Source organism: Scophthalmus maximus, chromosome 3, assembly GCF_022379125.1.
Source record: "Scophthalmus maximus strain ysfricsl-2021 chromosome 3, ASM2237912v1, whole genome shotgun sequence".
NCBI lineage: Eukaryota > Metazoa > Chordata > Actinopteri > Pleuronectiformes > Scophthalmidae > Scophthalmus > Scophthalmus maximus.
In genome coordinates, this window is record NC_061517.1 from 4,662,058 (window position 1) to 4,676,183 (window position 14,126).

The 14,126-nt window shown below is 47.7% G+C and overlaps 1 protein-coding gene across 6 annotated transcripts in view; it reads left to right on the forward strand.

Moving 5' to 3' along the window:
- The window catches only part of plekhg5b (pleckstrin homology domain containing, family G (with RhoGef domain) member 5b), a 69,299-nt gene extending 59,486 nt beyond the window's left edge, over nt 1-9,813 (forward strand). For all 6 annotated transcript variants that reach the window (XM_035644384.2, XM_035644385.2, XM_035644388.2 and 3 more), the window contains 12 exons: nt 645-815; nt 2,574-2,669; nt 3,094-3,294; nt 4,084-4,194; nt 4,730-4,879; nt 4,983-5,120; nt 5,229-5,348; nt 5,534-5,666; nt 6,081-6,196; nt 6,328-6,482; nt 6,663-7,778; nt 8,115-9,813. In XM_035644384.2, the coding sequence (XP_035500277.2) occupies nt 645-815; nt 2,574-2,669; nt 3,094-3,294; nt 4,084-4,194; nt 4,730-4,879; nt 4,983-5,120; nt 5,229-5,348; nt 5,534-5,666; nt 6,081-6,196; nt 6,328-6,482; nt 6,663-7,778; nt 8,115-8,124 (2,517 nt within the window). In that variant the 3' untranslated portion in view covers nt 8,125-9,813. The remainder of the gene's footprint in view (nt 1-644; nt 816-2,573; nt 2,670-3,093; nt 3,295-4,083; nt 4,195-4,729; nt 4,880-4,982; nt 5,121-5,228; nt 5,349-5,533; nt 5,667-6,080; nt 6,197-6,327; nt 6,483-6,662; nt 7,779-8,114) is intronic.
- Nucleotides 9,814-14,126: the final 4,313 nt, after the last annotated feature.

A 14,126-nucleotide genomic window follows, 5' to 3' on the forward strand; every position in this document is an offset into this window, starting at 1 on the left:
GGGATTTTTTCTTCCTCCTTGGAACGAGGACGGGGTGGAACAGTAAGTGTTAACAAAGTTTTGCCTTCACCGCCGGCAGCACCGATAAGAACCAACCAGGAAGGGACTGCGTCACTGTTTCCAAAGCGTCTCTGATTTTTGCCCGTCCGTACTACGAGTTTTCCAAAAAAAATTACAATGTGCACGTGGCCTCAGATCAAAGCTTTTGTCCAGTTTTTTTCCACTGTTAATTAACAGGGAACTTTTCCGAAAGGTTTCATGAAAAAATGAAATCAAAGGCCCGTCTTTCTCCTCCACGCTGTAGCTCTGCCCCCCCCCCCCCCCCCCCCCCCCCCCCCCCCCCCCCCCGCCCTCTATTGTTACAATGGTCTCAATACACAAAGCTCATTTTCATAACTACATCAGGGCTGCCGGCTTGAACAAAGGCCTGAATGGCAGCCACTGTTGGATGTGAGGGGGGGCGAAGGCGCCAGCAGGGTTTATATGCTAATGCACGGGACTCGTCTTAACCGCCACAGAAAAAAAGACGCGGTGACGGTGGACACCGTCTCCCTCGTCTCGCCCGCGTCACTGTCACGCTGTTCACCTTGTTTCGGGGCCAAATTGGGTGCTCGTGTGTGTTAATCGCTGTGGTCCCATCGCAGGAGGTGGACCGTCTGGAGCAGCTCCAGAGCAAGCTCCACTCCTACACGCTGTTCGGGCAGCCCAAGGTGCCGCGGCAGCTCTCCTTCCACCAGGACTCCTGGGAGGAGGAGGAGGAGGAGACCGACCTGGCCCTGGAGGACAGCTGGCAGTCGCTGCTGGACACCTCGGAGGTACGACGCGCGCAGATCGAACACACCCCCACGCGCTAAAGATCCAATGAAAAATGCCTTAGATGAGAATAATAATGTATGGCTGTCTGGAGCTTCAGAGGAATTTGATAATAAGATAAGATATACCTTTAGTCGTCCCTCGATGGGGAAATTCGGGCATTACAGCAGCAAAGTGGACAGAAGCATATATAAGAAATTTACAAAAGAAGGGTTGGTATGTACAAAATTTAATAAAAAAATTACATTAAATAAAAAACACCAAAGGTATATAAATACTATATACAGAGCAGTAGCAACCTAGGGACTGTATGAAAATGATTGATGTCAGGAAGGAGGTTGAGCCATTTCAGCGCAAATAAAAATACAGTCAGGTCCATAAGTTTTTGGACAGGGACACAAATTGCCAAAATTTCGCCTCTGTGCGCAACCACATGAAATTAAGCATTTAGAAGTGTCGACTTTCAATTCCTCCATCCATTGTGAAAGGGACGACGCGTAAAAATGGCTGTAATTCCGAAAAGGCAAATGCAATATTTCCCCCTCATGTTAAAGCTAAACGTCTACACTTCAATCGCATCTCCGTTTCATTTCCAATCACTTGTTGCGTGTACAGAGGAGAAAAAAAAAAAAATACAAAAATTGTGACATTTTGCAAATATTTTCCAGACCTGACTGTACATCCCCCTCAACCGCCTCCTCCCTCTGATACAGTTTCTTCACTCTCATTACCAACATTCAAACTTACATTCTGCTTCCACCTGGCTCTTACTTCCTTATCATTCATCTCCGCCACACTTTCCCAGAAGGATGGTTACAAATCACCCTTATCTCAGCACTGACGTCGCGAGCCGCACATTCCTGCGGTACACGGTAACTCCCGTCACACGCCGTCTCAGGCTCCCACCTGTTAACGTGGACATGACACATCGGGAGAGGTGGACGGAGCGATGCGTCCGCTCAGCTGCTCCGCGGCTCCTCGTACTGCACATTGACACCTGATGGTTTAGTTGCGTAAGCCACGTACGGACGGGAAGTACAGGAACATATCGCAACGCTGCCAGCAAGTTATTCAGGTTTTTGTGAGCACGTGTCTTTGTGTATCTGTGTTTATACGAGTATAACTATATATGACAAAGCTATAACGACAATAATGACCTTCTTTTAGCACTTTTACAAACAATGTTGTGAAGTGTTTTTCAAAAATCAAACTTAGAAACTTAAAAATAATGAAAGAAATTAAATCCCAAGTATAAGTTAGACTTATCTTGTTACAAAAATAACTTCATGCGATGTCACCTGGCGAGAAACTCCAAGATGTTTAATAGTAAACTTTAATTTCTGAAAAGCTCAATGTCACCGATCAGCGATTTTCACGCATGACAACAAATCCTAGATATAATCATATAGATGTTTATTGATCCCGAGGGAAATGTAGGCGTCCGGAAGCTTAGTTAGTTGTTGTCACGGGAATACAAGAAAGGAACATGTGATTGGAACGAACGTAGTGAAGAAAAAAATAAGGATACCAAAAAAATATATATATAAAAACATAAAATATATATATAAAAGCAATTTGTGCAAGTTGTTAATAATAATAAGTGTCTTACAGTGTAGATCCGTGAAGCCCATTCAAGCTGGATTTCAGTTTGCTTGGAACAGGAACAAGAAAATCAGGATTGTAAAATTGTAATCACAAATATATTTATTAATATAATTATTAACGTGTGTGTTTGTTTTTTCGTTTGTGTATTTGTACAGACATTGACGAGGCGACAGTTCCACCAGCAGGAGGCAATATGGGAGCTGCTGCACACGGAGGCAACCTACATAAAGAAACTGGGGGTCATCACTGATGTGAGTGTGAAGACGAGCGCTGCACAGTCCGCCGACACTCACACACTCACACACACACACACACACACACACACACACACACACACACACACACACACACACACGGGCGTAGCACTGGGGGGAGAAAGGGGACAGACCACCCAGGGCCCAAGGGAGGTGGGGGCCCTGGAAAGCCTGGAAGCCCGGCTCAAAGATCACATACCGACACAAGTCCTGACTGTTGCATAAGATGAACTGGCTGTTGCGCTGAGATAAACACACAATGAACCTGTGGTTTAGGTCTTTAAAAAGGGACGAGAACGTGTAATCTTTACGACGTGAGTCGCGATAACCTAAAGTTTTCGAAGGCGCATCTCTCTCCTTGTTGAGGCCGAAACACGTCAGAGGTTCTAATTGTTTGTTGTCGTCGTTTCTCCCGCCGCAGCTGTTCCTGTGCGGGCTGCTGAACCTGCAGGAGAGCGGCCTGCTGACGGAGGTGGAGCCCGCCAAGATGTTCAGCAACATCCAGGAGCTGGTGCGCCTCCACACGTCCCTGTGGAACCAGGTCATGCTGCCGGTGCTGGACAAGGCCAGGCAGGCCCGGGCTTTGCTCGACCCCACCGAGCTCCAGCACGGCTTCAGGACGGTCAGTTGACGGTGTCTTTTTTGGACTGTGAATAATTAAGCTGAACAGCGAGCGGGGTTATCGAGAGGCCGCGACCCACTGCAGATTAGTTTCTGGTCTTGTTGGTTAACACTCCAGGCTACTTTTAATAACTTATTAGTAAGGCTTCTGTAGGTTTTTTTTAAGTGAAATCTACAATCCATAATCCTTGACTATACCCTGGTTTGTAAGATGTGTTGGACATTGTAGATAAAATGCTCAAAAGGCAAAGTATTAATTGCAGTTGGTTTAGCAATTAAAATGGAGTGTACAAAGAAAAAGGTATTATTAGTATTTAAATTCTAAGTATAATAAATTATAAAACCCCCAGAAAATGTCCAGGATGATGCAGTAAAGACTTATTTCCATTCCGGTCCTCGATGAAAAGACCGTAAATCTGGTTTCACATTCTCTGATTCTGACATAAAGAGTCAGTTAGTCTGATTATCAGTTAGTCTGAATCTGTACGTGAATCCGACAAAAGTAGATTCACAGTTTAGAGCTCGACCGTCTTTCTCCTCGTTCTTTTCTCTGTATTTCTCACCGTTGAACTCCTTCGCGTCACTGAGGCAGACGTGGACATCAACATCGCTCATGTTGATGCAGCAATATCTCTGATGCACGTCCGTGTGTGTGTGTGTGTGTGTGTGTGTGTGTGTGTGTGTGTGTGTGTGTGTGTGTGTGTGTGTGTGTGTGTGTGTGTGTGTGTGTGTGTGTGTGTGTGTGTGTGTGTGTGTGTGTGTGTGTGTGTGTGTGTGTGTGTGTGTTCAGTTTGGCTCCAGGTTCCAGCCCTACATCCGGTACTGCATGGAGGAGGAGGCCTGCATGGAGTACATGCGCACACTTCTCAGGGACAACGAGCTCTTCAGGACCTACGTCACGGTCAGTTCTCTCCGCCCTCTCTCTCTCTCTCTCTCTCTCTCTCCATCGAGTCATCATCTAAGGGCGTTTTCACGCTACTCTTTTTGCTACATTGTTGTACACGTTTGATCCGATTCGTTTTGGTTTCACCGAAGGACTCAACATGACCGTCCTGCTTCCTGTCGGCATCACCAACATGGGCTGCGTTTCACTGCACTTGTCCTTGTTTGGTTAGTAGACGGCCGTGTGTCTGACGTCGGCGTGTTGAGAATTCGGCGGGCGGCCTTTTCCCGTTTCCTTTCAGCCTTCTCCTACGACGGCCTGCTGCCGCAACCTCCTGCAATTGGTCTGAACCATCCAAAAAAATAGTTTTCAAACCGCTAACGAACCGAACCGTGGTTCAGTTTCGGCCCGGACCGAACCAGGTAGCTGTGAAAGCGCCCCAAGAGTACAGCCTGTACCGTAAACCCTGCTTTGTTAGTTTTTCTTTTTTTTTTGTATTTATTTCTGGCTCACTCAATGTTTTGATTTCCTCTCTTTGTTTGGCTCGTCTCAGTGGGGAGAGACGCACAAGCAGTGCAACCGTCTGAAGTTGGCCGACATGTTGGCGAAGCCCCACCAGAGACTCACCAAGTACCCGCTCCTACTGAAGAGCATTCTCAAGAAGACGGACGAGCCGTCGGCCCGCGACATCGTCAACAACATGGTGAGGGCGTCGATCGATCCGTTTCATATGTTTTTCCCCCCCCGGCCGCCCGTTGTACTGCGGTCCGAACTTGAATGTGACGCTGCGCCTCTCCCTCCACAAGGTGGCCACCGTGGAGGGCTTCATCAACAGCGTGGACTCCCAGATGCGACAGCGGCAGGAGCGGCAGAAGCTCGCCACCATCTCCGCCCGCGTGGACTCGTACGAGGCCGTCGAGGGCAGCAGCGAGGAGGTGGAGAAGGTGAGAGGAGGGTTCCCGCGGGGCAACCCCTTGGCGGAGCGTCTTCCCCCGACGTGGACCTCCGACGCCAGATCCGGCCTCATGCTTTCGTCTCTTCCCCCCTTTCAGATCCTCAAGGAGCACAACCGCTTCGACCTCATGGCTCCCATGAGGGGCATCTCGCCGGAGGAGACTCGCCAGCTGCACCTCGAGGGAGCGCTGAGGATGAAGGAGGGCAAAGACAGTCGGGTAAGGACAGTCACATGACCGCTCTTGTCTTTGAGCGCACTCCTGGTTTCTCACGTTCACTCCAGTCACAAGCCCATTTCACTTATAGACTGGTTGACCTATGAAACATCCCACGTGTTCACCGTCAGTGCCTGACATGTTGTGTCCATTTCTTCCCCCCCCCCCCCCCCCCCCCCCCGATGCAGATGGACGTCTACTGTTTCCTGTTCACCGACCTGCTGCTAATTACCAAGCCAGTAAAGAGAGTGGAGAAAGTCAAAGTCATCCGCCAGCCCCTCCTCATGCACAACGTTGTCTGCAAGGAGCTCAAAGACCCCGGTGAGGAGCAGGGAGGGAAACTCTCCGCTGCGGATTTATAGATTTAAATGTTGAGATCAATCCTCTAGTCTACAAATATCAAAAAATTCAAAGTGTCATGTCTTTAAAATGGCTTAAAAAATATAAAGATATTCAATTCAAACTAATAAAGAGCAGGACATCTTTACATTTGAGAAGCTGCAGCCAACAAATATTTAGCATGTGACTTGATAAATCAACTGCAGATTTGCTAGATTTATCCATAATCCATTTTAGCACAAATGTGAAGCTGATATGAGTCAAAGTCACGAATGTCAGCTTAAATAATGTATAAGTCATGTTATAATTATTGACGTGTACACTTGCTGTGTCATCATATTCAGGTTGTGCTGACATCTGGGGTTTTTTTTTTCTTCTTTTTTTCTGTCTGTGTAGGCTCATTCATCCTCATCTACCTCAATGAGTTCAAGAGTGCAGTGGCAGCCTACACTTTCCAGGCCAACAGCGCCACCCAGGGGCGAAGCTGGATTGATGCCATCTGCAACGTCCAGGTTGGAGAGTCTCTTTATATCCCATTAGATCGTTATCACATATGACTGGTGGATGAAACTTAAAGAGAACATGATTCTTTTTTTGTATCTAAAATAAAAATGTTTTTTTAATTATTATTATTGTTCTGCAGAACCAGCTCCAGAGGCTTCGCACTGAGGAGGTCCTCCGGCAGCAGAAAAGTCTGAAGACGTGCACGGGTGACGAAGAGGAGGAGGACGAGGACGAGAGCAGCAACTCCACCACGAGTTCGCCGTGTCTGAGGCACAAGGACCAGCAGAACTCCAGGTAGAGAAGGAAAATAAATCACCGCCACCGTAAATGTCATTTCAATAGTCGTATTAGACGAGTCTGTCCCACCTGAGGCTTCTGAGTGTGTCTTGAGCAGATTGTTCCTCTCACACACGTTCTTTAGATGTTTGTTGTTGTTGCACCATCGAATTAACCAATCAAAACTCTCCCCCTCAGCCAATCAGACGGCTCCACCGAGACCCTGTCAGTGATGGACATCGATGAGCCAGGCGAAAACCCAGCGCCTCCTTCCCCCAACATGAACCTCGAGGGGACCACTAAGACGGACTCGGACTCCGACGCGGCCCCCCAGTCGGACAGCTCCGAGGTCCGGCAGGCTCAGTCCGCGAGCCCCCACATAGTCCACACCGGAATCTACTCTGAGCGCGATCAGGAGACGGGGGCCGACGGCGAGGAGCTGGACCCCCAGTGTCGCTCGCTCTCCATGGATAGCGCCTACGGCACGCTCTCGCCCGAATCTCTCCTGAGAGAACTTCAGCCGCAGCCCGGCCACAGTGAAGGAGAGGAGGAAGGGGAGGGAGTGAGGGAAGTTCAGGAGGTAGAGCCGGAAGAAGGAGACGCAGATGAGGAGGAGGAGGAGGAGGAGGAAGAGGAGGAGGAGGAGGAGGAGGAGGATGCCGCCTCACTGGGGTCCCAGCTGTCGGTGGTCCAGTCCTCCAAGCCTCGGCGGCGGCCTCATGTCCAGTCGCGGCTCCACTGCCTCCAGAGGCTGTCCACTCTGGCCCTGTCCCGCTCCGAGGACAACCTCCTGCAGCGGCTCTACGGCAGAACCACCACGACCCACAAACACTCGCTCAGCAACGAGGAGCACGACCGGTCACGGTGCGGGGACCTGGACAAGTCGACGCTGGCTCACAGCAAGAGCCTGTCAGAGCTGGGACACCACTGCGCGGAGCTGCTCCCCGGCGACCTCGGCCAGTCCGACGACTGCTTGAGCGCGGCGTCGGGCAAAGTCTGCGCCAGCCTGCGGAGGGCGGAGGCCAGGCACGGCCACAGGGCGGCGGGGGCGGGGGCGGGGGCGGCGGCGACGGCGACGGCCGGACAGCGCGAGGGTCACGAGGGTCACGAGCCCCACGGCAACGGCTCAGACGGGGAGACGGCTCCTCCCTCTGCCTGCGCGGACAGGAAGCACGAGTCGACGGCCGGCGGCGACTCAGGGGAGACGTCGCCCAAAAAGAGGAAATCTCCGGCCCAGCAGCACAAGAAGCTGACGCTCGCTCAGCTGTACAGGATACGCACCACTCTGGTCCTCAACTCCACACTCACTGCGTCGTAAGTGAAACTGAAATGCCAGTTTAATCACATTTAAAAGAATTGGGGAGGGAGTTGGATGAGAAAAAAATGAATACTGCTCTTTACTTGTACAATAAAAAGAGGTTGGCTTAGCTTAGCTTAGCACAAAGACTGGTAACGGGTGGAAACTGCTAGCCTGGCTCAGGCCAAATTGAACAAATCCCGCCTTCCAGCACTTCTAAAGCTCAATAATCCATAAGTCATATCTAATTAACTTAATCCAATACTTTAGAAAATAGTTCTACATTCAGATTTTTCTTTTTTACTATAATATATTATTAAGTATTAATGTTGTCTTTTTCTTTTTTTCCCCAGGGAGGTATAACCACTCTTCCAAAACAGCTGACCAGTGTTACACGGACATTATGAGGAACCACACTCGTTTTTTGCGTGGATGGACTGAACTTCTTGAGACACGAATGCACTCTCTCTCCTGCTGCCCTTTTTTCTTTTTTTTCGGTCTGTGACTCAGCGACCCCCGTTTTTACATTTGAACAATAACGAGTCCTTATTTTTTTGTTCCCTTTCTTTCTTGCTCCTTTGCTGTTGCATTGGTTCCCGGATTTCTTGAACGGAAAGGAGACGCAGAGAGACGTTTAACTGCTTGCACTTTGCAACGGAAGTAGCATTATCTGGGGGGTGGGCCAGGACCTTAAGGTGGACCGAGGGGGGGTGGGGTGGTGGACGTGCCCGCCCCCGGGCAGAGCGAGGAGGCAATCCGGGGCAGATGTCTTCGAACTTTGACCCCGTGCCCTCTGTCGCGGAGAAGAGGCGGAGCTGAATCCTGCAGCTTCTCTGTCGCAGCGACGGGCGGCGAGTCTTGAAACTACTCCACACGTTGCTTTAAAAAAAAAAAAAAACCTAAAAAAAGAAACACAGCACCTAGGACGTCCTCCTAATATTTGTACTACTCCCGGTTTGAAAACAAAAAAAAAAAAAAGAAAGAAAAGAAAATTGCACAGTTATCTTTGTTATAAGTAGAAGAATCACTAAGGAGTGAAATTACATTTACAGTCACGCAGTGAATTAGAATTCATGGTCTGCTGTTTGTGTCTGCTCATGTACAAACGCGCGCGCGCGTGTGAGTGTGTGAATGTAAGTGTGTGTGCGAATGACACACGGTCCTCGGATTTCCTGACTGAACCAAAACCTGATTCCCCGTCTCCTGCGAAGACGCTGACGCAGCCGAGGACGGACGACCCCGAGTCGCTCGTAGATTCCCGACAAAACCGCACCCAAAGACGACAGCCAATCACAACACAGCTTCCTTACCACGGAGACTGACTGACTTTTTTTTTCCCCTTTACTTGTTAATCTTTTGGTTGAACTAATGCCATTTGGTTTTTGAACTAATGACAGGATGAGTTGATTTTCCAATGACTGAATTACGGCTCGAGTGTTCGCTCGCCCCTGAGGCCTAAAAAAAAAAAAAAGATAGAAGTCGTCTACACTTGAATCACTTGCCTGTGTCGGAGCACCTTTTTCTCTTGAGACATTTCATTTCCCCCGTGTTTATTTACGATGGCGACATTGATAAGAGATTGAAAAGGTTTTTGGGGTTGGATGTTACGTGAACGAGTGAATCTGCAGAGCCGGCTTTGGTCGAACGGCCTTTTTTTTTTCCAGGAGATAAAAAAAAAAAGAATGAATAAATAAATAAAAAAAAGAAAACAGAAACTTAACATTCACACTGATGTTCAGCTTTTCAGATCTGTGATTTATAACCTTATTCCAAACCTGGCCCCAAAACAAAAATAGGTTGAACTGTTTACTTTTAGTTTATGTTATATTTATTATGCCTATGTTTTATATATATAAGATTATTGTTTATATTGTTTTGCTTCCATGTTCCAAGTTTTTTTTGTTGTTGTTGATGTAGTCTTAATCTTTATTTTTATTTTTTTGTCTTGCCAGGCATGAATGTGCTTATGAACCAAAATCATGTGTTTTCCTCTTTCAGGAATGACTTTAAAGTGTCTTACAGAATAAAAAACAAAAATTGCTAAAAAAAAAATACTTTACAATCCCTGTTTTAATGGTTTAATCCATTGTAATGGAGTGATTTGAGGAGAAAAGGCATCGCATTAAAAAAAACAACACATGAACCGGTCACACTCGCTCTCGTCTCTCGTGGTTCGCAACGCAGACAGACAGCAGGTGGCGAAAGACGAGTTGACACCAGAGAGGTCGCGACCTGCAGTGATTCATTGCATCATCTCTTTCTTTCTTTTTCCTTTTCTTTTTTTATGTCATGACGTTAAAGCCCAACCTGTTGCTTTGGGTCATATCGGCAAAGTAGTTTTTCATAAAACCAGGCAAGTTTATCACCAAAGCCTCAACTGGAGAAAAGAAAAAAAAAATATTGATACTGGAGTAAAAGTAGCCAGATCATAAAAATGTAATTACTGCGTTCATAATTTACTTAAAGCTACAGGGTGTAATATTAAGAAGAACTTGTTCACAGAAATTGAATATATTGGCCTTAACTATGTGTTCATATCTGTATAATCACCTGCAAGAAAGAACCAATGTTTTTTACCGTCAACTCCAAATGAGTTAAATATAGTTCCATGAGGTGGACCCGACCGCCGCGTGAGTCTCCATGTTTGCTACGTCGTGTTGAATACGGTCGTTGCACAAAACAGCCCCAGAATACGTCGCGCCTTGAATCTGCCGGAAACCGGGCATGGAATCAGCGGTGCGCCACCATAAAGTGTCCCCTGTCGGGTGCTCCGTTGTCGCCAGAAAAGTACAAAAATTACACACGGGGCTTTACGGGAAAAACGTAAAGCAGCAAATTGTATTTTTAAGTATTAACAATGAAAGTACAAACCACTTTTTGAAGAGCTCATTTTAATACATTCATGAACTGTTGGGTGGTTCAGTGTCTGAATGGATTTACGACTGAAACACAATTAAACCATCTGATAAAGTTTTCCTCCCGCCGTCAAAATTCTCCCGCATTTCGGACAAAATTTCACACCTTTCCCCACTTTCGTTATCACAAACTGTTCCCCGGAACATCGCTACATCCATGTCCGCGCCGAGCGAGCGGTAGTGAAACATGAAGGATGCAAGCTGGATGCTCGCGGGCCGTGGGTAAATATTCGCCGTTTTTTTACCAAACGCTTATTGGTTTAAAATCGCTTATAGCCCCCTTGGGTAATATTCCAAGTAGCGAATGTAAAGACTGTGGTCAACTGTATACACATGTAATAAAGCCAGAGCTCTTTTCTTTTTTCTTTGTTTACCTCCAGGTAATTTAAAGCTGCAGTGTGTAATATTTGGCGGCATCCGGTGGTGAAGTAGCAAACTGCAACCGACCGAACACCCTGATCCCGTCTCCCGTCCCGAGCGCTCAGGACCAGCGACGGTAGCCGAAAGGATCGTAAATATATTGTCAGTCGTTGTTCATACGAGAGCCTCCTTATGGACGTGGCGCACTTTAAAAATGCTAAAATGCTAAATTTGGAGCGAGTGGGAGGTGAAGTACAGTGTTAGGTAAGTAAGTGCTGTTTCAGAACACTTAGGGGAGGCATCATCTGGGTTACTGGGAGTTAAACATCATTCATCTGTTCAGTTTCTGGGAACTCAGTCAGATCACACATCGAGTGCAGCTGTCCGTCTGGTCCGACCGTCTGCTTCGGCTCGGCGGGAAGTCGTCGCTTGAGTCTCGACAGCGGAGCGTCCGGCTTCTCGCGTGGGACAGCGGAGCGGGAGCGGTACCTGGTGGCCCCCCCGGAGTCACGTCGTGGCCAAGGCGTATCTACAGGTGATTATATCAGCTAATCGTTGGGATTACAGCATGTTGAGTCCACACGAGCCCGTAAGCTGCGGAAGAGAAGACAGTGGACAGCGCGGCCCTGTGGGATTTCCTGTTTAATCTGGTCCCACAATACAGCGGACCCCCCCCCACCCCCCCTCCAGCTCTTTCACATCTGGCCCCGTCGGGATTTGCCGTTGTAATCCTCGACTTTTAAAACTATTTTATCGAGCTTTACCGCTGATACGCTGGACTTTAATTATTAAAATGCAGCTTTCCATTTCGTCCATGAAATAATTACACCCCCGCCCCGCCCCCCCGCTCTATTAGCCTCCGCTAAGTAAGTAATGAGGCTGCGGCCTCGTGGCGGCTGCAGGTCGGCGGCATCCTCACAGAAATATATTACAGCAAGGTCAAGAAAGAAGCTGCTTCCTGGCAACCTTTAACATTCTGTGATGGAACATTTTTGCGTTCACACTTTGCACACTCTGCATTTTGTCAACGCACGTGTCGTTGCACTTCTCTGCATGCTGTCCGGCGGTCGTCCCCCCCCCCCACATGCCTGCCTGCCTGCCGGGGCAGCGGAGGGGTTAACACCACTCGCCGCGGCAGATGTCAGAAACCATGCTGTAAAAAATGTCCGATTAACACAAAAGGGCACTTTGGCAAATCCCGATTATGGGAGCACTTTCGTTTATTAAACTCCGCCAATCCCCTGTACTCTCTCTGAGCGGGGGATTAAAACCAGGTAGACACCATTGTCTATCTAAACAATCCCTCTTTTAATCTCTCGCTGTTTCCCGGTGCCCTCGCCAGACCTGGCTGGTTGCCTGCCTGTAATCTCAGTAGGGGCTTATAGGTCACTACTACCACCACACATTCCCATTCATCAACATCATCCCCTTTAGAGGGACTAGGGTGATTGGATTTGGGACATGTTTTACAGGGGCAGGGGGGCGGGAGGGAACAGCGAACTAAAGCGTGTTTACAAGCGCCGCGCTGTGAAAAGGCCCCGTGGACGAGTGGCGGCCATATGGAATGGATAACCCTGTGAACATCTGCCCCCGATCAGTACCGCGCACCGCCGCCGCCGCCGCCATGGCGGGCTGTGACCTTCACGTGGCGCGCACAGGAACATCTGGCCCCTCGCCGCGCTCCCATGGACCGGTGGAATCGGCGCTAAGCGCACGGGTATGGCTGCAGGGACGTCCGTGTGGAAAACTCCTGTTCATCAAAGTCCCGCGGAGTGTGTCGCAACAAAGCAAAACTCGAATTCCCAGCACGCAGTTCTATGCTTTCACACAACCAGTCGAGTTTCAGATTCAATCTCCCCGTCTGCTGCTGAGTCATGGTGTGAAATGATGGATATTATGATCATTTGACCAAAGTCAATTCATCTTCTATTGATGAAGTTTAATCAGTTCGTCCTTGAGCTCAAGTGAACCTCTCTGGCAAATCTGAGGAAATTCCCTCAACGTGATATCAAGTCCATAAGAATATATATAACTCGTCTGATACTGGATTTTTGAAGCCTGTACTAATATCGATATTTTTGGTTTACAACAACATTAACACTTTTTTTGTTTTGATTTTGCTTCTCAAGAATTGTGAGCAAAATCCATTTTGCCGATTTGTCCTTGCTCTCCTGTGGACACACGACGTAATGAGGTGCCGTTTCTAAATCACCTTGAAGGTCGACACATTCCTGTACTTCCTGTTTCCATACATGCGATGCAATGTGTCTGCAATAGGCTAACAACAACAAGGCCGGTTCACCGGTCTACAAAACATTAAAACTCGGGTTATTGCTCCATTGCTGCGTCTTCAGAGATGGAAAAGTAACTAAGAACATTAAGTCCACGTTTCAAGAGTGGTTCCATTTCCTCTTACTTTTATTTTTAAATGTATAATCGCCCCTTTCTTTTTCAGGAACATCTTAAAATGCACTGCACTGGTGGTTTCCAACATGTTGGGCTTTGTGGCCCCTTGAAAAACACCTTGTCGGACCCTTGTCCTGTTTTGTGTTTCGTGTTCTCTCATCTCATGACCCCTCAGATTTATCTCGTGACCTTTGGGAAAGGGCCCGACCTCTGAACCGCAGGACTAAAGTACCAAACTGTGCAATGAAGAAGCTAAAACCGTCTCCACCTCTATCAGCTGCAACTTCAGACTGACGCATCCGGATCAACAACTATTTTTTCTACTACATTTACCAAATTATACGATTTAGGATTTTGAATCCAGGATCCTTTGTTTTAATGTTTTCATGTTGGTACTTTTACTTAAGTCAAGGATCTTGGTATTTTTTCAAAGCCTCTTTTTCAACCATTCAATCCCTCACCAGCAGTAGCAAGGTGACAAATGTATATTGCCAGCTGCTCTCTGACATGAATTCATTTCACAAAGACGTGGCATATGCCAGAGGATCAAATGTCTCAATCCTCGTAAAAACTTTACGTTGTTTTTCTAAATTGAAACAGCATAAGGTCCCACTTTCACGCGACAATGTAAACTCCTCACCTCAATAATTGTATCAGCTCATAAGAAGCTTACTGTAATTCCAA